Source organism: Notothenia rossii, assembly GCF_949606895.1.
Source record: "Notothenia rossii genome assembly, chromosome: 4".
NCBI lineage: Eukaryota > Metazoa > Chordata > Actinopteri > Perciformes > Nototheniidae > Notothenia > Notothenia rossii.
This window is the reverse complement of record NC_136902.1, coordinates 12,913,572-12,937,473: the sequence shown is the minus strand read 5'-3', so window position 1 is coordinate 12,937,473 and position 23,902 is coordinate 12,913,572. Positions and strand designations below refer to the sequence as shown.

Here is a 23,902-nt window from a genome sequence, read left to right as displayed (position 1 = left end):
TCTGCTCTTTCTTATTCCTGCATTTTTAAATCAGAATCTGCTTTTCGCTTCTCTCATATGAAAGAGAGCTAGACAGCTTTTTTAAAATTACTTATTACTTTATTATTACGGTCAAACCATTCCACAGTTTAGCCTAAAACATTGAAACTTGGTTGACTTGTCTGTAAGATTAGGCTCAATTTCATGAAGCAATGTCTTATAAATAGGACCCTGAATAGGCTATAGTTGACAATGAAAATCAGCAAGTTACGGTATATTTTAAATATGTGTTAAACTTTTGAGGAGAGTTTGGCGGAGGGATACTTGAGGCTGCGTAAAGTGGAAGGGACAGGTTCATGTTGTTGTTATGAAAACAATGGCGACTTTTTTCTATATTTCCGTCGATTTGGACCGCTTATCAACGCGGTGAGCACCTGTGTAACAGTGGAAGTGGCACAGATCATGCGCGATACGAGGTATTTCAAAAACATGAGCGTCCGCGATTACTGCGGTCAGCGCAGCGGTAACATAATGGAACTTTACTCCGACTAAAAACGTGGTCATAATAACCCTTCCGTTAAATCTGAACACACAGGCCTACATGATAAAGATTTACTGTAGCTTTTCGAGTATCCACCGAATATCCATAAACTTGCTAAGAAAGTATAGAAACGTAACGCTGACTGTGGCTCCAGAACTAGCTTGAGAATCGCCACGTTTTAAAGTTGTATTTTATTATGAAAGTAGTCCTGTGATAGTAGGCACATTTTCATCCACGTTTACCAACAGGAGTCGCTAATGGCTAATTCGGCATACTGTGAACGATGCCAAATTGCAAAAATGTAAACAAATGTAGTCTACACCTAGAAACTGTGATTAACATTATAGTTTCTAGTTTGCTCCAAAGCATTGTAGGAACTACTTTCCCAAACGTAATTCAGTGTAGGCTATAAATTGCAATTTGTTAGCTTTTTGTGTTAGTTAGTAATACAGGTAAATAGGCCTAAATGCTTTTTGTAAAACTATTCAAAATGTAAATCATACTTTTGAATATAAAAGCTTTTTTAAATCATGTTTAAAAAACAATGTTGTACAGATTGTGTGCAGTGTAAAGGATTCTGTTTGCTGGGAACATTTCGTCTAAATATAGATTTGGCTTTTATGAAGGGGTCTTCATAATAGAGATGTGTCTTTTTCACATTCAGCACGTTTGTTTTCACATTAGTAATCAAACCCCAGTTTCAGCAGTATCCTGATTTCAGAGGCGTCCATGTAAGGTTAAGGGATTAAGAGAACGCCAGTTAACACCTTGTTAGTCCTGCAGGGTTAGGCTAGCTGGCTCTGTTGCCTGGGGGGTTGTTAGCTGAAAAATACAAGACTGGCATTTCAAAGGAAAAATGCATGTTGCCGTTGTGTCACCTTTCCATGTGCACAGCATACTGAACAGAGGAGATTTTTTGCATACTTCAGGCAGAGAGAGTTCGCACAAAAAAATGTTGTGCGATGACCAGTGTAGAAGATTGTGCAACGATTAAACCAAGTGAGGATTTGATTACATTATTCAAATCTTCTAAGCTGTATATGTTCATCACAAGTGTTTTAGTCTGCTGGCAGATTGTGTAGACATATCCTCCTCCTACAGAAGATTTATAACTCTGTGAGACAATCCTCAACATTCTTGAGACGTATCCCAGTTCAGCTCTGTCTCAATGGTGTCATAGAGGTGTGTGCCAGGGAGCAGCATTGAATTCTGAATAATCTGTTCAGACAGCTTTGCCATATGTATCGGCTGCTACTGCTGTCTGCCGGTTTCTACTCAGCCATGCTGCATCTGAGTTTGCATCCATTGAGATTTTATTTGTAAGTGGGCTTCAATATTTACGACCTTTTCTTGCTCGTCTTGAGCCTTTTAGTGAAAGATTACGAAAATGAGTCCCTGCTAAATGCTAGACTACAGTGTCTTGCTTATTTTAAATTGCTTTATGATTATACAGCGTCTACACAAAAAACAAGCCCCTTTTTTTCTCATGTACCACTCTGATCATTCAGTTGCAGCGTGTTTTCCAGTTCTGAGGGTGAAGCCGCTCTGGTGCTACTACCTATGAGCAGATGCTGTATGTGATTCTTAATTGGGCAGAGCGAATGATTAGAGATACCTGCACAGCTCTTTTAAAACAGGGTGTACACGCAGAATTATAGGTACAGATGGAAATTGCGAACACCACAGATCTACTCCTGCGTTCCTTTGGGAGCGATGATGTTCCTCCTTACACATTACACTCCACGGCAGCTACATCTCTGAGGACCGGTGGTGTTCATTCCCACTGAATTTTCCATATGGGAATTTTTAGGCAGGAGCACTTGGTTCTGTCTGTAATGTACGCCAGGCTGCTTGCTCGCTTTTTATATCCTCATTATCAATGCACTACCGGACTATTTGTATGGGTTTCAAAGTGGTATTTTGCTCGGTTCAACTCTTTTTGCTTCTTTTTTTTTATTACTGATATCAGCGACCCTAGGGGTCCGTAGTCAGCACTCATATGCAGGCTTTTCTCTGTCTCTGCCTTTCCTCCCCTAGTATCCTAACCCACAGTTATACAAGTTTGAAGGAATGTTGTTTTCTAGCTGTAATACATTTTCAAAACAAATTGCATTGCAAACAAATGCAGTATTTTGAGTTACCTTTTGTTGAATGTGTTTACATTCAATCCACCCAAATTAAAACTGAGTAATAGATTTATTTGCACACACACTCAAAAAACTGTTTGTAAATGCTCTGGAAGTTTACTCTAAACAAAAGATTGAATGCTCACCACAAATATAACAGGGGACAGGGATAACCTTAACTTTAGCGGAAACTATAGACAAGAAAAGCTCATCCTGTTTGCTTGCTGCGCTTTATATAACACACATGGTAAATTATTTCCTCGATGACAGTCTTTTATGTGTCCGTGCAGCCTTTTGAAATGAACCATACACCTTTTCCACACACAGACCTTTTAGATGCCGATATTGCTTTTTCGACGAGCATTTTCCATTCAACTTCTGTGAATTGTTTAGTTTAAACTTATTAAAGATAAGATCTTTGCCTAGAATATCCTTGTTTTGTATCTTAGAAACTTAGCCTATATCTAAAGTTCTTAGGGGGGGGAGGAAACACGCCAATACTATAATGTATAGATACAGTATATATATCTATATATATATATATGTGAGTGATTTTTTCATTACATAATTCATTCCACATGTTTTCGTCCTCTGAAACAAATATCATTTGTTCATATTTGAGCCATCTGCATATTTTAGAAGGAATAAAGCACTGGAATGAGAGGAACATTCAAATGCATCCATGCATGAGAGCGGCCTTAAACCCTACTGTTTTATAATGGTTGTGAAATGTAAATGATGTATTGAACGACATTTATTGTGATGTAAGCATTGGGCCTGGTAATTGTAATTATTTCCCTGAATAATATACCACATTCTGGCTTGCAGCACGCAGTTTCCCATACCAAATCCCCATACACTTTAAAATCACTCAAGGGTGTTTACTGTGTCTAAATAATGAATAGACACAGCCTTTACAAGTTGACAGTGAAACATTTCTGGCGAGATCCCCTGATGGAATGCATTTCACAGTAAAATAATTGAGTCCAGTACAAAATAAAATGTATGCAATACTCTGTTCTTAAATGAATTTCCTTATTCAGTTGGGGATTGTTATTTGACAGTCTGTGTGTTGCTGCAGACTGATAGTCTGATAAAGAGGTAGATGAACAAGTGAATACGAGATGAAGCCTGTGCTAAATATTCTGTTTTGTCTTGCTCTTGTTCTAGATGAACATGGACATTTGAAAATATACCTGCCCAAGAAGCTGCTTGAATGTCTACCAAAATGCACCTCGCTGCCAAAGGAGAGACACCGGTGGAACACTAATGAGGTGAGGCTCCTCATCACAGCCCGTCTGCTCCATCCATCCCTCTGCTCACACGTCTGCATGAGACACGTTGTTCTTTCAGGCCTTTTTCAAATGTACAAAACTCTCTTCAAAACATCCTAACATCTTTGTAATAGGTGTCCCCGATTTACCAAATAATATCATTATGGGAAAAAACACTTCCAAATTGGTTTCATTTTCTGGTATTCCATCTTCAGATTACAGCAAACTGACAATTCAACATGAGTGGGTCTGTACAAGATTACAATTTTTTTTATAATTCTTATCTTATTTTATTTGTTGGATTGGTTATATTTAAAAGGCAATTTCAGAAAGAAATCTGCAAAATATCTTTGCAAATATTTAATTGAAGTGTTTAAAAAATATATTTTACTGCCTCGTATTTTCTTCACAAACAAGTGAAACATAGTAGTAGTTGATAGATGGATATATAGATAGATGGATAGATAGATATATAGATTAATGGATAGATAGATAGATGGATATATATATATATATATATATATATATAGATTGATAGATGGATAGTTAATTCATGGGCTTTGTCCCTTTTTAATTGCAATACATTCTTTAGTTGAAAACTAAATATAAGGATAACCCCATCTCCGTCTATCTTCATGTTTGTACTGGGACATTTGTAAAATCTCTTCTTGCAGTTTATGTTTACTATGGATTTTCTCATGCTCATTATTCTGGAAGGAAACCCTGTTTTGCAGAAATCGAAGGTTAAAGTCAATTGCATGTTGAGTCCTATTCACCAACGTTTCCTGCTGCTGTATTTAGCAGGCATCGTGAGGGGCTCTCCATGTTAACGTAAACAGTGTTTAACATTGGTGCTGTGAAAGCTCAAGGTGTCTCGCACTTCACATTTGCATCGCATTAGGGGAGATAACACTCCTCTTTAAATTTTCTCTGTGGAAAATCAAATCTGAAAACACTATGATCTTGTGAGATGCCACAGATGCTCTTTGCTATGGTTTTATTTTCCTAAAGGACGTTTTGAACTCTTTCTCAGGACCATTTATTTAAAATACTTTTTTGTCTTGTTTGCTGTAGTTGTTTAAAAATATGTTTTCTTACAGGAATGCGGAGTCTTCTAGAAAATTGAACTGCCAAATGAATTGCTGCTGCCTTAATCTTGATTTACTACATGTGTGTGCAGACACACCTCATTTCCTCTTGTATTTTGTGTAGTAATTTTCTAAATGCACAAGAAATTGGAATACAGCCCATAACAATCTTCATGATTCATGCACACATAGTTATGATCTGCTCTTCCATTATATTAATGCATGGAACGACATATATTAAAGTCTTTAACATGTTATACTGTATTGGCCTTACAGGGACACTTCCTGCATCTTGCTCCAAACTCATTTACCAACCTGCTCTTTTTCTCGGGGGACAGGTTGATGAGTTTATCTGCTTTGTTTCCACATTTGATGGATGAAAAACTGCTTGTTCTCTTTGAAGAATAACTAGTAGCAATTATCCCTAAACACACACCATGACAAATCTTAAAATAAATATGAAAAACTCAACCATCCATGCTTTTGATTAACACATTGTGACCGTAAAAATATAGTCATCTGCAGTGATGAAAGTTAATTGACTGAAAAACAACCAGATGATAAGTCACCAGACCGGCTCGTTTATAAGGAACAGGAGATTCAAAAAGACAATCTGTCAATGACATACAGTTAAATATTTTTTTCCCCCGACTCTCAATATATTTGAGAAAATAGATGAAGGAATTCATTATTCATCTGGGATAAAGACGTGGATCTGAGGAAATAGACACAAATACAACTGGGATTACTACAGCAATAAATACTCAGTTTCTGATCATTTGCAGTTTTTATCCAAGTCACCATCTGTCATATCTTTGCTCACAAGCCCTGCCCTAGTTATGAAACAAATGTCTAACGCTTGTGTGTTTCTAATTGGCTGATGTTGTAACTTGTTTGCCCTGTCTGACCTGCATTGTGCTGCCAGCAGTCTAAATTAATTAACATGGCTTTGAAATTGATCTCAAAATGCAAGTCTGGGAAATTGCTTGGGATGAATGCTAGTGTTGTTAGCATTTCTTGTCATATATTACCACATTTAATCAAAACAGGCTTATTTTCAGGGATAACACCGTGTTATTGTGTTCCTGGGCTTCAGATTCTGCTGTGGATGTTTGGTGGGCTGATGGCACATTGGAACACAAAAGTCAGTTCCAGTGGTGTTTTGGTATGCATGACAATAGTGTTTCCAGGGTTGAAGAGAGCAAGACAACCTTTCCGAAATTGAAGGACGTTTCTTTTTTGTGCAGACCATGCAAATCAGAAGGTGTGTGCCTCATTGGTAGCAGACGTGCAGGAAGGGAGGGATCAGAGAGGCTCCTTGTCGGCGCAATTGTGTGACTCTTAGTGAAAGTGACACCTCATCAATTCTGTGCATATTTCTGGCACTAGCTCAGCATGCTTAATGCTCTAATTTTCCACTTTTTACGTTTCAGGTATCTCAGTATTCTGGTAGGTTAGAGCTGCTAATTTGTATTTAAGATACAGATTGGTGGCTTCATTTTCTCTTGTTTCATAACAAACATCTTCTGGTTATTGGCCAGTCATTTTTTCCCCTGTTTGATTTAAGAGGTCCTATGATGCTTTTTGGGGTTTTACCTTTCCTTTAGTGTGTTATATAGATTTTTGTGCATGTAAATCAGGGGTGGAGAACCTCCGGCCCCCGGGCCGTATACGGACAGCGAGACCATTTGGTGCGGCCCTCGAGGTAATTTATAAACACACGCAAAAAAGAAAAAAATTAAAGAAATCTAGACCGCAAAAGAATTAAACAAGCGAGTGCCTGTTTTTCCTGGCCAGGGTTCTTGAACACAACACGAGCCTAACGTGTCATCACGTGGTATGTGTCTCGTCTGACAGGGGTGTAGTTCTGACGGAGAGCACAAGAACGCCGTTCCGGCACTTCAGAAATTGCAGTACCCATAAGGAGCCGTACACATGCCACAGTTTTTGCGTGGGTGTGTCTTTAGTTGAAAGCCCAGTGGCATCTGTTCATCTGTCATACTGGTCATACAGTCAATAACTTTGTTGTTATTAGAATCTGGTTAGCTAGCTATGCTAACGAATACAAGAAGCTTTTTCTACAACCAGTGAGGTAAAGGCACATCTTTATATGATCATTATAGTTATAAAAAATAAGAGAATAAAGTAAACAGGTATAAAATACTATATGACAAACAAGAATACAGTTTGAAAAGGGAGTGATTTGTAAAATATGATAAAATAAATAAATAAGTCAAGGCACGTTTATTTATATAGCTCTTTTCTGTAGGCGATAATTCAAAGTGCTTTACAAAACAAATTAAAAGACTTTTTAGGAATAAATAGAGTAAAAACACATTATATAATGGCATTTCACAACAGGCATTACAAAGCAAAGATAATAAAATAATTAAAATAAACACCACAGGTATACAATACATGTTTAAAAGGCATACTGTAGTTCGAATATGATCATCTCAATTAAAAGCAGCGGCAAAGACATATGTTTTTAATCTTGATTTAAAAATAGTAAGCGTTTCTGCGGACGTGCATGATTTGGGTAGTTTGTTCCAGATTGTCGGGGCATAATAGCTAAATGCTGCCTCTCCATGTTTTGTTTTTACTCTCGGAACCGATAGCAGACCCGTCCCAGAAGACCTGAGGCACCTTGATGGCTCGTAATTATGTAGGAGTTCAACAATATACTTTGGTCCTAAACCATGTAATGATTTAAAAACTAGCAATAGTACTTTAAAATCAATTCTTTGGCCGACTGAAAGCCAATGTAAAGATTTCAGAACAGGACTGAAGTGATCCACTTTTAATGTTAGTGAGGACACGTAAAGCAGCGTTCTGAATCAGCTGCAGCTTTCTGATGGATATTTTTGTCAGCCCTGTGAATACACTATTGCAGTAGTCGAGTCTACTGAAAATAAAAGCATGGACAAGCTTTTCTAAGTCCTGTTGTGACATTAGTTTTTTAATCCTCGATATGTTCTTCAAGTGATAGTATGCAGACCTAATGACCGTTGTAATGTGGCTGTTAAAATTCAGGTCTGAGTCTATCACTACACCTAGATTTCTAGCTTTATTAGTTGTTTTGTAGTCTGCCGACTGAAGCTCTGCGATTACTTTTAATCAATCCTTCTTTGCTCCAAAAACAATGATCTCAGTTTTTTGTTTGTTCAGTTGGAGAAAGTCATCCAGTCATCCAGTCATTGATGTGCTCAATGCACTTGCTCAGTGTTCTAATCTGAGAATAGTCTCCCGGTATAATTTTAAAATAAATCTGGGTGTCGTCTGCATAGATGTGATGGCTTAGATCGTTGTTTTTAATAATTTGAGCCAGTGGTTGCATATAGATATTAAAAAGCAACGGTCCTAAGATGGAGCCTTGAGGAACCCCGCATGACATATTTGTCAAAGTTGATGTGTAGTTGCCTATTGAGACAACGTTTTTTCTGTCCTTTAAGTAGGTACTAAACCAATTTAGAGCTGTTCCTGAAACTCCCACCCAGTTTTCTAGACGGTCTAGCAATATGTTGTGGTCAACAGTGTCAAATACAGCGCTGGGATCTAATAATACTAAAACTGATATTCTGCCACTGTCTGTGTTTAAATGAATGTCATTTAAGACCTTTACAAGTGCAGTTTCAGTGCTGTGGTTTGGTCGAAAGCCTGATTGGATGACATTAAAACTGTCATTTAAAAACATGAAATTACTCAACTGTTGAAAAACAACTTTTTCAATCAATTTGCCTAAAAAAGGAAGGTTTGATATTGGCCTGTAATTATTCATTACGGTTGTGTCTAAGTTATGCTTTTTTAGGAGCGGTTTAATTACTGCAGTTTTCAGGGCTTGCGGAAATACACCTGAGTGAAATAAAATTAAAATAAAATCTGCTTACAGTTCTGTTTCATATGGATGTTGAGAGATGTTTCCATAGATCTCCTAATGTTGCTCTCAAAGTGCACCAGATTGATGCTTTTAACTTCAACATTTAAAACAAAAATCTCCCCGGGGGAGCATGCCCCCTGGACGCCCCCTAGAGGATGTGAGGTCCCCCCCCCCACCACACTTTAAATAATGGTCACATGGATAGGAAACTAAATACATTTGCACACATCTTGTGTCCATATCTTTCAGTTTTGGTGGTCATTCCACAACCGTGCACGTGCATGCGCGAGTCATGGTAAGATATCTGGATTAAGAGGTTGCTTTTTCTTTGCACAGCATGAAAGAAAGGCCAAATGAATGGGCTGTGATTTTAGTTTTTTTAAGCAGAGGTCAATAATTTGTAAGGCCCTCGGAGGATGTTGAAAAAATGTAAATGGCCCTTGAGAGGAAAAAGGTTCCCCTCCCCTGATGTAAATGGTCTGCAAAGGCTGAAATCCCAAAGTTCCCTCCAAAGGATGCTTCTCTCCCACACAGTAGAGGCACAGAATACAAATATGAACCTGAAAATGAGCATACGAGGGCCCATTTAAAAAGAGGTCTATCATAAAGTAAATACTTTGACTAGAGACTGCAGCTTGGAAAGCAAAACAAATGGATTTATTTTACTTGGTGGACTTCTTTACAACTCTAACTTTTGGAGAGCTTGAAATAAAAGCCTTTACTTGCCTTTTTTAGGCTTTATTCTGTGCTCGCTCATGTGTCCACTGGTTCCCACGGAAGCTATTATTTGTATTCCTGACACGGCAAAACAAATGTAGAGCTTGAAGGAATAACCATAAAGGGTCTGTTGTTCCTTTCCCATTCAGCCCACTTCTTTTTGCATCTTACATTATTTCCACCTTGTTCGAATGTGGGATGATTTAGTTTCATTCAAGAATAGCTACGCACTTCATTTTAGATTCAGTTAAAAAGATTGCGGATACAGCTTGCTGCTCGAAACTTTAATCTGGGAGGAGAGTGAGTGGGGGGGTGTTGGTGTTGCTGGTGAGGTGAAGTGCAGCTAATGCAGAGCTATTCATTTCCATTCTTATTCTCATGATTCCCCTGTGTCGTTTTATGAGAGGAAGGTGTGCAGGAATACATTTTAAGCATTTACTGGAAAATTAGATAAACCAATTGAATCAAAATGCAAGGGAGGGGATGGGAGTTTAGAGGGGTTGAATGGGGCTCGTCATTGAATCATGAGCAGCGTGCAAGGTATGGATATCAGCCTTCAAATTATCAATTGGAGAGAAGTACCTGGCAGTGCTTGAGAATTTACCGAGGAAAAACAAGGTATTATGAAAACGAAGACTAAAGGAGGCCGTGATTGAAATAACACAAAATGCGGAAATGATCTGACATTTCTTTGATTTCCAACATGGTAAAATGAGCCCACTTTATAGATGGCAAATTGCAAAATACAAATCCTTCCATGTGGTCTATATTTACCTTGTTTGCTTCACTGCCCTTTCAGCCATTGATGTTCCCATGTCTCTCGGGAAACACAACAAATCCTCACAGAATTCCTCCTCCTGTGGCCAAGTGCCATTGTCTGCTCGGTGCTCTGGCACGATGACCTCTATTTTGCGAGACATTTCGGTTGAGATTAGAATCTCTTTAAAGAAGGACATCTCACACAGAGACGGCTTTAGGCTTATATCCCTTTCAAGATCAGACAGAGCGGCCCTGATGTTTGGTTACGCTGGCATGAAGGTTGCAAGACTTGAGATGTGCTGGAGAATTGCAATTTTGCAAAGATGGACTTCATGCTCGTTGGTTCACTTTAGAGCTCTAATTCAGCCTGGGTTTTATTATAGGATTCGCAGCAAGAGTATCATCCATTGGGAAACTAGCAGTCAAAGAAAGTAGCAGATTTTATTTAGCCTCGTCTGCTATTCAGTTTGATTTTTCCCCTTCACTATGTACTTCTGTCGCTGCTCTTATGGGCATCGAGTCTGAATGACAACATGTCTGACTTGCTTCTGCATTCCTGAAGAGCGAGAAACATTTTCTCTGCAGCAACATGCTGGATTAGACTTCTCAGACATAAACCTTGCCGACTTTTAACAAGTAGGTCAAATGTGTGACATTATGAAGCATCGACAAACAGAACATTCCGGAGAAGTGGCTATATTCCTAGTCACTCAGTCTTAAAAAGCCGAGGCAGAGGAGTACAGCATGAAGCCTTGGGTGATGGAGGACACTGGGCCTAAGCCGGTGTGACACCCTCAGCCTTTAATGAACGGCACAACGCTCCGAGTACTGCGAGCTCCTCCTCGGCTTAGAGAGGACTGCTTCTGAACTTGTGCTGAACCAAAACAGACAAGAGAGCATCAGCTAAGGCCTCCACCGGCCTGCTACACATTTAATGCCCCTGTCGTCAGGAATAATCCTCTCTGCCTCAGGCCACCACCGGCAGCAGCACAGCACGGCGCCTTCAGGCAATAAGCCTCCGCTCAGGACAGAGCAGCAGCACCAGAGGAAACACTTAGCAGAATCACCGGGCAGTGAGTGTAACAGCCAGGGAAGCAGCGATCAAAAACCACAACAAATGAAATTAAAGGCGAGATCGGATAAACCTGAGAGAGTGTCAGTAACACCGCCAGATAGGTGCTATAATGACAGGCGCAATTGGATGCAGTGTGGTGCAATCATTCACTCCTTATCTCTGACTAAAACATAATTTGTGGTAACCTGCTCCATGTGTTATCTGGCATCCTGCTGCTCAGATTCTGTGCACACCCTTGAATACAATTATGTGTGGTGGGGTGTATTCATTCATCTTTTCACAAAACATTCTAAAGACTTTTTTTTACAGAGATATTTTAATTTAAAAATAAAAAACTGATTAAATTGAGTTTTCCTACCCAATGATTAAGACTGTCTTCAATACCAGTTCATATGGTGTCTTTCAGGTTTCGGCTTTTTGTCCGTCTAGCAGTATACTCTTACTTCTGTTGAACTTCGCAATTGTTCTTCTCAAATGTTCTGTCAACTGCATCGTTGCAGCTTATCACGCCACTCTGCATTTTTTAAAGCAGCCCTTTGTCTTGATTACACTTTTCATTATCCTGATTGTTCTTCTCCAACTTTTTGCAAGTTCATTTTTGCAGAGCAGAAAAAAGTCATTGCCGTGTTTTTTTCTCTCTCTCCATTGTCCAATCAGATTGTTTGAGAGACAGGCCTTTCACATGGACTGTTGGTGGATACCTGGAGCGATATAACTTTACCTATGAATATAAAATGAAGCCATAAAAAGCCCAAAAAAAGAATCTTAAAATAAAGTAATAATTTCTTGCATCATTAGGCACACTATTTCAGGCAACGTGGGGCACCTCAACTGCATAACACTGCGGGAAAACCCTTTGCAACCGCCTCCAGATGTGTGTGTTATGAGATGCACAGACCTCAAGTTGTAGTATGGATGACTCATAGCACTGCACTCAACACCACTCAGCACTAAACATTCTTTTTTTTAATGCTTTACAGACAAAGCCAATTATATTTGTGGATTGTACTGCAGGACTAAGACTTTGGCTTGAAACTCATGCTTCAAAAGCTGGAGGATCCCTTTAGTCTGACCTCATTAAAACAATGTATGGATAAAAGCTTTCCTCCTATGGATTAGAAGGTCTTGTGTTGGAAATACCTGGATACCTTGGTCAAATTGCCAATTCGGATACATTTCTGTCATTTTCAAACCTGAACCGTCAGTGTGGTTTTTTTGTATGGATGTTAGTGCTTAGAGAATTCATCCAATCGAACACAAGGTCATGCTTGATTAAATGTTTATCTTCATTCGAGTTCCTTGCCTTGCATTGCTTTTTCTGTGGAGAGTAATTAAAACGACTTCCACCAATTGCAAATGTTTACAGAAATGTTCATTAGCATCTCAGGGGGCAATCAGTGGGAATTAAAGGTCACATTTCTCCATCTATCTGTTTGTTTATTTGTTGTTTTTGGGTTTTCTTTTGTATATTTTGGGTTAGATGCACACTGTGTCTTCAGGAACAGGTTCTGAGAACCTGTGAATGAATAGAGAAGGAGCCGGGGATCCTGTGGGGATCCTTCTTCAGATTTTATTTATATCAGCTCTTCATTGAACTACTCAGTTGAGGTTTGGATGGCAAAATGCCTGCACAATTTATTCTGGCTGCTCACAGTTATTCAGCCACAGTGTTGCTGTGACAACTTGTCTCCATTTCTTTTCAAAGTGTTTTTAATAGGAGCACCCAGGCTAATTTATGTCTATGTGTTGGGAGTTATCATACTTACTTTCATCTTACGGTTTCACTGCGTTTCAGTTTACTTGATATATTTCACGGTGCTTTTTCTTCGCCATTTGGCTTGTGGAAGTAGAAAACAGGAATTTGTGGAGTTTCTTTGGATGGCTGACTTCATGGTAACTTCCTGTGAGCTTGATAGCTTTACTGATTGCTAGTGTTGTAGCATACTGTGAAGTGTCAATTGCGAGGCTACGGTGTAGTCAGGTAGTTGTAATAGGAACCCAACCAGTCAGGTCATTCGGGGGGTTCTGCAGGCTACAGGGACCTTTTGCTTTTTCCTCTGGATGTGCACATCAAGGCAGGGGTCTTCAGTATCCTCTGAAGACGGGGGGATCCACTCAAAATTGCATGACCTCTATTTTAGCAGATACAGGTCACTCTGACTCCTGTGGGAAGCCGTTAAATTGAACCCAGCTTGTGTCTTCGATTTCTATCCAGCTTTCTCTTCCTCTGGTCACCCTCTTTTACTCTTATCTTCTGTCTCTCTCCCTTCTCCCACATGTGCTCACTGAGCTGCAAAGCTATTCAGGTACAGAAGCAAAGATTTCAACCTTTTTTCTCTGTATTGCTGGCTCAGGATTTCTCTGTGCGGAACCATTTCGTAATGGAGTTTAACTTTATTTACTAGATAAAGGAAAATGAGTTCTGCATTTGAGGCGTGCGTCTATGCTTCAATAAACTGTTATATTGTTCCTTATACAGTAGATGTTCTTATGAGTGAATACCTCTGTTCTGCCAGCCACGAGTGGGATTGAATGGCAGGAGCCAGCGTAATCATATTCACTTTCATGATCCTCTCTGTAATCTAAGAAGCCTCTTGGTACTTTTAAAAGCATATTGCATATATTGGCAAGCTGATACGTTTTTTTAAACTGAATCCTTTTATACATTATAGTCTTTTTTTACGACTGGTAGCACCGGAACTACTAAACATGTCTGAGCCCTTCAGCAGGAGCAGAGTTTGTCCCTAACGGAAATGTTTTTGACTTTCTTAATTTGGGACGATGCTTCAGTGGCATTCGTGTATACAATCTATTTTAATCAAGACATTTCTTTTTTGAGGGTTTAAGAGAGCTGTTTAGCCTACGGCTGCTCCACTCATAACTTTCTTTATTCGTAAAATAAGTTCCTTACATTTCTGAGTTAATGATATTAAATTAAATGTTGTTACAGGGTGTCCGCTGGGTCTTAAAAAGTATTAAAAGTTGACAAATCAATTTAGCGAAAATTAAGGCTATTAAAAAGTATTAAACGGCATTTTCCAAGGTATTACACTTTGTAGCTTGTTTTCAATAAGTATATCAATTGTCCAAAGCGGTTGTATTCTACAGTCTGCCTGAATGTAATCATTGCGTAGGTGTGTAGTGTGATTCTGTGTAGTTTATTTATGGCATCCCGTTGGATTTGACGTCATCTGAACAGGACATCTCACGCTCACTGCTTGATGGCGTGCGAAGATCCGTTTACCCCGGTTGTTAAACAACATCGTTATGGGGAAATGCAAGTCTGCGTCCAAATGGTTGGAAGATAAGGAGGAAGGACAATCAATACTGTATATAGTCAATGTGAGGTAAAGTGTGTCGCCAATGTAACCGGTTAAAACTCGAAGTGGCGATGAGGTCTTAAAACGTATGGAAAGGATCTTAAAAAAGGTCTTCAAAGATATTACATTTGACTTCAGGATTCCTGCATATACCCAGTGTTATAAAAAGCCTTAATTGTATAAAAACAGAATATCATTTGTTTTATTTCTTTTCTTTAGTCTCCAGCAGCAATTAAGAGATAACTAACAACAAGCAGCTTCCAACCATTTAAATAGAGAAGAAATTATAGGGAATCGACCAAATGGAAACAAAAAGAAAACCAAATTGCAGCTTGGAGAAAAATCTGCTGCTCACAGTGGATGTACATCAGAGAAAACATATAATAAGAAGGGAAATTTAGTTCCACATTGACGGGTGTAGACAAAAAAGATGCATGGAAAGAGATTGAAAACAAAATTAATGCCAGCTTTACTCTTGTCGCTCATACCCTGTGGAATACAAAAAAGTGTTTTACCATTCTGTCAGAAGGGTGTCAGGAGATTGCAGCACACAAGAAGGCCGCTGCTGCAACTGGTAAGCTATAAAATTACTTATTCTGAATTATGCATATTCCTCTGAAAAGATATTGTTCATGACCAGTGCTATATTGTTCAGCCGGTGTGCTTAACGCTTTGGGACCGCCGCCTTTGCAATCAAGTATTTCCGGCTGACATCACATCTTAAAAAACGCTGTGAGACGAGAGCAAGACGCAGTTTGATGCTCTGCGGTGTGTCTCAGGTAGACGAGCCGTTGAAGGGAATCAAGTTTTACACCCCTACAACATAATGTAAGGATGCAATAATATAATGTAATCTGATATAGACACAATAGACGGCTCAACATAGTGGGAGTGGATATTTGTTGGCTGCCTTAATGCCTGTCCACCTGAACTGATCCCTTGAATAAAACCGTGTTAACACAATTATCTTTCTGATTAACAGCAAATGGAATTTAGGAGCAGGAAAGTATTTGGTGTCAAAGTACAGAACTTATGCAATATGGCAGAAATAGCTTTTGCCAATCACAACAGAGCCGGCCAGCTAACCAATCAGAGCAGACTGGGCTCTGGTTACAGGCAGTATGAGAAAAATAAAGGGCTTTATGAACATTAAAGCCTGTCAAAGTAGAGGCACTAAATACAATTATAAACATGAACATTAACATGATATGTCCCCTCAGTGAATAGACAGATTATTATTTGTCAAATCAATACTTTAATAATTTTTCTAAACATAGAGATGTCCGTATATTTTAAGATTTGAAAGAACCCCTCTGAGATTTTTCAAAGGTTTTGTTGTAAGGTAACAATGAGTTGTATTCAGTGGCGGCGCCAGGGTATGGCTGGGGTAGGCTACAGCCATACCAAGAAATGGCTTAGCCCCACCTTAGCCCCACCATGAAAAATGATGTTAAAGTAAGCATGTTGAGAACACGGATTGCGAACATATACCGGTCGTGTCCACAACACACAAACTGATCCTGCTGTAACAACAAGTGCACGTTACTGATGCAATAGGGTTGAGACCATTCAGGTTTATGATAGAAGAGTGGTGCAAGGAATAGTCTAATGGCACATTTCCACTGCAGCGGGGTAGCCCCGTTTAAGCGTCCCTAAGCGTCCTCGCTCAGGCCTCGGGCTGCCTCGTTGGCCGTCCGAGGCCGTGGCGCGTTTCCATTGAAGTTTAGGACCTGGGGCAGCAACGCAGTGTAGGCGGGGCGATCGGCTTTTTTTTGGCCAATGAGATGTAGGAACGTCGTCACCTCCTCGGTCGACCACGGTGTGCTTTTCTTTGGCGTTGCCATTTTTGTAGCTCCTCCGTTTACAAAAATGCTGTGTATTAAAATGCTGCAAGCTTGCTTCTAGATATATATATGCGACGCTAGGGATGATCTCGCGCGCGATCTTGTGATGATTCTCTCTGACCAATCAACAGTCGAGAGTGTTGTCGTCACTAGTTCAGCCCTGGCCCTGGCCTGATAGAACCACGATTTTATGGGACCGGAAAAAGAGGGGAAAAGTACCCGCTAGCCGGTGCTACGCTATATGGAAAGGCCACCAAAAACTGGCCTGGCCGCTTGAGGACGATTAAGGATGCTTAAACGGGGCTACCCACTGCAGTGGAAATGCGCCATAAGTAGTGGGGGAGTTTTATACACTAAAGGTGTGGAAATTCTCTCGCGTTATAATATCAGCGCGGCCGCGGTCAGATCAAAATGCCTCCGAATGCAATTTGAATAGACCTACAGCCAATCAGAGCAACGAAACGTTTGGTCATGCCTTACTGATTGAGATCAGTCGGAACCGCCATTCAATATCCCCATTGGATCTTCAACGTGTACTATCATACGTCACGTTCACAGTGATCCCTTTTTATTTACTACAAGACAAATGTGCCGTTTTATTTCATACAGTTCAATTTGGATTGAGACAGGGAAATATCTAAACCTCACGCGTGGCGTTTCACTGTCAAGGGGGGCGATATAGCGTATATGTAATTACATTGCAAATACTGATTTGAGCCCCACCACTGTATGGGTTAGCCCTATCATAGATTACCCAACAAAAATACTCTGGCGCCGCCACTGGTTGTATTGTATTCATTTCTTTCAAGGCTATAGTTTTTTTTTTTATTGCAACACTCTGTATATTACGGTGTCCCTGGTATTTCATCCATTCCTTGTGGTGACTGAACATAAACATTTGAACCACACAACCTCCCCTCTTGATACTTGTGATAGGTTGCATCCATCTAAACAAACCCCATCTCAGTTGAACTCGTTTTAGTAATCTATAATACGATATTTCCTTTGCTGGGCCGAGCCTGGGCTGAGTTTATATTCAGGGTTGCCTGCCCTTTCTGTTATGTTTTTGTTGTCCATTTTTAGATGTTCTAAGTTGTTTCGTAACGCTTCGTGTTGCTCACTATTTGTTCGGCTCTACTACTTGTCCCATTTAATATTTCACCAAGGTTAAACAACAGCGCTGGCCGGCAGAAGAACACCATGTATCTTTTTATTTTTGTTGAGAGAGTGAAAGCAGGGAGAGAGGCTACTTCAACAATTCCTCAGAGTAAAGAGCATCTTTTTTTAGAGTATCAAAGGAGCAAATCATTTCCACACTGTAACATGTTATGATGGAGTTGAGGTCGGAAGACACTTCATCTGGCGCCGGATGGAGGAGGATGCCGTGACTCAGAGTGAATGTTTCACAGACGTTCTCCAGGAATTCCCTTTGATTGTTCTTTTGACTCGGTAGGGGGGCTGGCGTTTGGGTAATCACTGAAGGCCACATGGGTTTCTCTGATTCATGGCATCCTTCCTGCTTACCCCACTCACTTTCTTTGGTCCATCTCTCTGTATCACCGTCTCCCTCTTGCTGTCTCTCTTGTTGTGTGTTGCTCTTTGATCTCTAAAGGTCCTTGAGAATGAGGAGCCAGCAACAACAGCAGGCTGGGATTCTCTGTGGGCCTGTTTGGATCCCAGCCCATCATGCCCTTTTCTATCTGATGGACAGCTCCAGGCATGGCAGTGCCTCTATAGCTCTGCTACATTAGGCCTTCATCTGATTAAACTCTCTTTCATTGTCAAAGGCGGGGAACTAGAACTAGGGCTATCAATGACCTTGTTTGTAAGCAGCAGGGACTGACTTAAAATGCAGCCATTTTCTTGCATTAATGCATGCTTTAGTGTCTTTAGTACTAGGTCTTTTGCTAAACCAAAGAAGCTTTTAAGCTGATAATTGCATGTCTTCCCACTTTGAGGTAAACTGGAGTTTAATGGAGCAACACCATGGCATCTTGTGTTTTGTATTTTTAGCTCTCCTGCTGCATGTGTTAAAGCATTTATAATAAAATGTGCAGACGAGGAACCTCAGCATTTGGCAGGTTGACATGAGTGTGGATGCACAGCTGACTGAGCTGTCATTTTCTCTTTTATAAAACCTGGCTCCTCCATCTAGAAGAAAGGGTAACTAAGTAACGAGGTGTTCGCATCGAATCAGAGACCTTTCTTAGTCCAGTCTCAAATAGACTTAGATAATGAAATTAAATAATTTAACTAATAACAATAATAATAATAATAACTGATAACTTAAATAATGAAGTGGGGATCTGAGTCTACTCTTATTTCTTAAAATGCCATTGCAAATATAAACTATTTGTAATTAATATAATGAAGGAACCTCAATTATGATGATTTCAAAGCACACTTGTTCAGGGTTCTTGTGCTCATTAAAAACCTGGAAAAGTCATGGAAATTCAAGATGCTAATTCCAGGCCCTGGAAAAGTTATGGAAAACAATATCTTTCCCAGAGTTTTGGAAAAGTCATGGAAATGTAACCAAAGTTGCATCAAATATAATTTATATTTGATCTAATCGCCGAAATAGTAATACTATAACGATAATAAATACTGTATGGTATAGTAATGAAACGTAAAATGGCATTTAACTGTCAAGGTATTTTGCTGATGAGAGATTTGAGTTGCTTTAGCGTGTAGAAGCTAGTAAGCCTACTATTTGATTTGTTTTAGATAGGCACAACATGTTTCATATGCAGACCTTATTTTGCTGTTCCATGTTCAAATAAACCGTTTTCAGTGGTACCGCTGAGAAAGAGTAATGTTTTGGTCATGAAAATTAGGTAAAGGTATGAACCCCGCTTGTTTCATACTTCATTTAAATATAAATGTAACAACCTTAAGATCTTTAAACTACTTTTGTAATATATTTGTTTCCTCATGCTGGCCTAAAAGTACAAAACTCTCGAACCAGGGGATTGTAGGGTTTGCCATTTTTGTCAATATTACGGTTAATATACAGTATATATCTTACTTTGTAGCATTCATCCGGCATAGGTCACCCTGACCTTTAGGTTTGTGTTTCAGTGAGTCACAGTATCAAAGGTTATTTCTCATAAATTCATTGTTTTTTTCTTATCAAAGCTGCCTATCCCAGCAGCTCGTAGCATCCCGGTCCAGCAGGATTCAAATGTCCTTTTGGTTGGATGTCCTTGAGCCCTTTGTTCATCTGGGCAGCATTTGAAGTCTCTTTTCTCTTCACGATGTTTACACATCAATAAAACTGTCTGAATCTAAAAAATAAAGCTGACAAGGACATAATGATCCATCCCACAGGTCCCAGATCCAGGACTGAGCGAGTTCTTAAAAACCTTTTCAACACGGATAAAGATGCAGAATAAGGAAGCTCTCAGTAGGTTTCTCTTCTAATGGCTTTTTAAAGTGATAGGTCATATATACTTCAAATTTCCTTCCTTTCTTGAAGTCATTTGTTGAACTGAAATGACTGCATCCAAGTTGTGCTCTTCTTCTTGTTTTCCCTAATCACCTGAATGTTTCAAAGTTAGCTTTTTTGCAGAAGTCCCTTCAATCTTGCAAAGACATTATTTCCCTGAATAAGCATTTAGCTAATACAAGTTGAGGACAAAACAGTTTTTCAGAATGAATTGTACAAAAGGAAAGTGGACACTGAAATGATGAGTGACAGCAGATTTAGGTATTTCTTTTACTTCTAAGCTCTCTTCTTCGGATTACATTCCTTACTAGTGCATTGTTCTATCTTCAGAGTGAGTGATCTGTGCAGCCTCTTTGAGAAATGTCCCAGGCAGGCGGAGTTTATGAAGTTGCTGCAGGGAAGCTGATTGTGAGTCACTCAGTAGCAGGTATACTACAAAGGAAAGCGAAGGTACATATTTGTATTATATGGTTTCTGCTGCTTCTGACATGGCACGGAACCAAAACACAGCATGAACAACATAAAATAGTCAAAACGTTTTTTATTGAACACTTACATTGACATGATTTGTACGTACAATATTCCCAGTGCAGAACCAAAAATATGCAGCTTGTTTAATCCCTGATAGTTTGAAGCTTGTAAAGCACTGAACCTGAAACGTATTTGAATGAATGTACATTACAGATAGCCAACATGTCTGACACAGCACTCTGCTCCCCACTGTGCTTAGCTTTGGCTTTTAGGGCCTCCTCGGACCACCAGTGATATCAGTTTGAGTTGTGTTTTCCACTTTGAATTCTACTTTCTAGCCTTACTGAGGGTGTTTCTCAATGTCGAGTACGCTTGCTTGGTAGCACATGTCTTCCGAGCGTCTTGCTTCAGAAGCGAGGCAAGAATACTTCCTGGCATTCGGAAAACAAAGAGTGGAACAGGCGAGCAAGTGTGCGTCATATGAGAGGCCCCGCCTTACATTTTCCGCCACAGATTTGGGGAAATTGGTCCGTGCGCAAAGCATTGTGGGGATTTTAAGACCGCGGAGTCTACACATGTGCAGCCCCGAAATTCCTCCAAAACGAAATACGCCGGGCTCGGTAGAATTCCAAGTATGCTAGACATTGGAACAGTCCTTCGGCGGCACTCAATGACGTAGTATGCTTGAAATAGTGGCTCTGAAGCAGCCTTCCTCGAGATAGACATCCAGAGTGTCCTGCTAGCCAGTTGTTGCCTTCTCCAGGGATGTATGGGAGGTTGTTGTTTGACTCCCCTGTGTTGATGTTTGAAAGACAGCAGCGTTTTGCTCTCCAGCTTGAGCCTAAAAGGTTGAGGTGTCAACAAAGTGTCTTTTGAGAGTCCATAAATACCTGTCCTCCGCCCCCCTCCCCTCTCTCCCCCTCCCCTAGCCTGTCCTTTAGCAGAACCTTGAAGCACCATTGAAATTCTGCGCTGCCTTTTGAGATCTCTGTTGATGAGGCAACGTGGACCCACAGTGGCTCAGCTCCGATCCCACTGCAGGATATTTTTCAAAGTCATGTTTATTCCATAAGTATAAAGGATTGAGAAGTGCTTTGATGGTATATAACAATACAAATGCTTATAAATCTCCTTTGTACCGGAGGAATGAATGCTTCGGCTGGACTGTTTTTCCCACATGGCTTTTTCACCTTTTCTCTAGGACATTTTGTTTTCTGTGCATTTCACGTACTGACTCTTGGGTTGTCCTATATGATTTGGGACACACTAAAACAAAAAGGACTAATGGCACATTGAGAATTGCAAAGTAGGCTGTATATTTGGGCAGTTGTGTCTTGTGTGCAGAATATTTTTATCGAACTATTTTGCAGTATACTTTATGCTCTAATAAACAAAAATATCAAAGTTTGAAGGAGGAGGTCTGGATGGATGGATGGACACACAGCTTGTGTTCATTGCTTGAATGTTTTTGCACTTGTTGTATTATACCAGATGCATTTGTTTTTAGATACAAATACATTTTCATCCGTTCAATATTTTGGTGAAATACATTTGTGTTTCCCACAAATTGGTCCGATTTAAATTGGAAGACTCTTCTGGTTGACTGAGGAGCGTTTGATGTTTATGTTTGTGTCTCCTAGCGACAGTTTCTCTTTATACATATCACCCGAATACAAAAATATCTTCAAATGAAAATCTTTTTTTTTTGTGTAAGTCTGCTCTTTGCTGCCATCTGTGAGGGATGGTTGTGCTTTACAATGAAGCCAGCCGCACACACATCTTCATTAAGTGCGGGTTGATAAACCATTAATCCATTCAAGCACAGTTTTATTTCGCTTTATTCTTGTCCGCCCACACAGTACGGCAAATAAAGAGAGAAAACTCCCTCCTGAGTATATCTTGACCGAAAAACAATCCCATCCTATGCCTTTGATGATAAAGGCTGTTTCTTGTATTGTGGACACGACTCTGTTTCCTCTTTGTCCAGTCACTCCTGTGACCTTTAAGAAGACCATCTCCTGTATTGAGTTCCCAGTATCGTGTATGCTATATGAATTGATCATAAGAGGAAGTGATATGTTCCAGTAACTTTCCACAGTGTGTGTGTGTGTGTGTGTGTGTGTGTGTGTGTGTGTGTGTGTGTGTGTGTGTGTGTGTGTGTGTGTGTGTGTGTGTGTGTGTGTGTGTGTGTGTGTGTGTGTGTGTGTGTGTGTGTGTGTGTGTGTGTGTGTGTGTGTGTGTGTGTGTGTGTGTGTGTGTGAGATGTGCCTCTATTGCCATGCATGTAGTGTTGGGGTTAGGTCAATATTATATTAGCACTGCCATTGCATTTTCCACAACCCCATGAATAATGGAAGAGTTAGATATCCCTTCATATAAATACAGCCCATTATCGCTCCCTATCCTTGGTAGACGTGAGACAGTTCATAGTTTCTTTCCGCAGATTTCATTAACCTTATTGCAGAGTATCGCCAAATGGTGGCCTAAAGTTGTTGCCACAAGAGATAGTTCCCATCAGTGCTGAAAGAGACCTATAGTGACCTTGTTGGAGACAATCAATGGCCTTTATCTCTCCTAATGCATAATAAATCCTACCAAAGAGTTGGTCCACACGTCCCTGTAATGTATTGAGCTGCACTTCCAACATTTATCAACTGGACTTGCTGGCTAAATAATTTAGCTTTTGAGCTTACATCGTACTTAGTCAGTAGCGCCCAGACCAAGTTTGGACCGCTGAGTTTGATTGATGTGCTCCGCAGAAAGAAAAGAAAAGAGGGGATAGAACTTTATTAACACTATCAAGCAAAGGAACTGGAGTTCTCCTACACACAAAACAAAATATTTAAAAAAATTGTGCTTACAGGCCTCATTACAGTTCAATGTCAAACCCGAAGTGAAGTGACTGCACATGTTTGTGGTTCTCCTCAGTCAGACACACGTTAATACAAAACCTGTACCGTTTCTACACGGAAAGGAAAGTTCAACCTGTTTGTACCCAGAATCAAATCTTTCATCATCTGGCTCTGATTGTCCTTTTCTTATCTCGGAAGCCAACTTCCCTCTCTTGGACAGACACAATATATCCCACTCTGCTTGGAGATAAGAAACCCTCTAAGACAGCAGTTTGTCCTATATTAGACTGATTTCTTTCAACTGTACATTTATGTTTGTCCTGCTCACTTCTTAACCGTTGTACTGCCATAGGGCCTCCAGTCATCGCCTCTTGAATCACCATAAGAGCTAAACTACTGTTGTTGGCACAGGAAAAATTGCTTTCATTTACAAGAGCAAAGTATAGATTTTTTTTGCAAAGAGTGTTAATGGAAGGCATAAGAAACGAAGGCTTGCTTTATACCTCAAATCGGAGTAATTGAATAATGAAC

At 39.9% G+C, this 23,902-nt stretch overlaps 1 protein-coding gene across 6 annotated transcripts in view; it reads left to right on the top strand.

Annotated features, from left to right (window-relative positions):
- Positions 1–23,902, top strand: part of camta1a (calmodulin binding transcription activator 1a) — a gene marked incomplete at its 3' end in the record, with an annotated part of 284,358 nt that overhangs the window by 9,839 nt on the left and 250,617 nt on the right. For all 6 annotated transcript variants that reach the window (XM_079679024.1, XM_079679023.1, XM_079679018.1 and 3 more), the window contains one exon: positions 3,817–3,920. In XM_079679024.1, the coding sequence (XP_079535150.1) occupies positions 3,817–3,920 (104 nt within the window). The remainder of the gene's footprint in view (positions 1–3,816; positions 3,921–23,902) is intronic.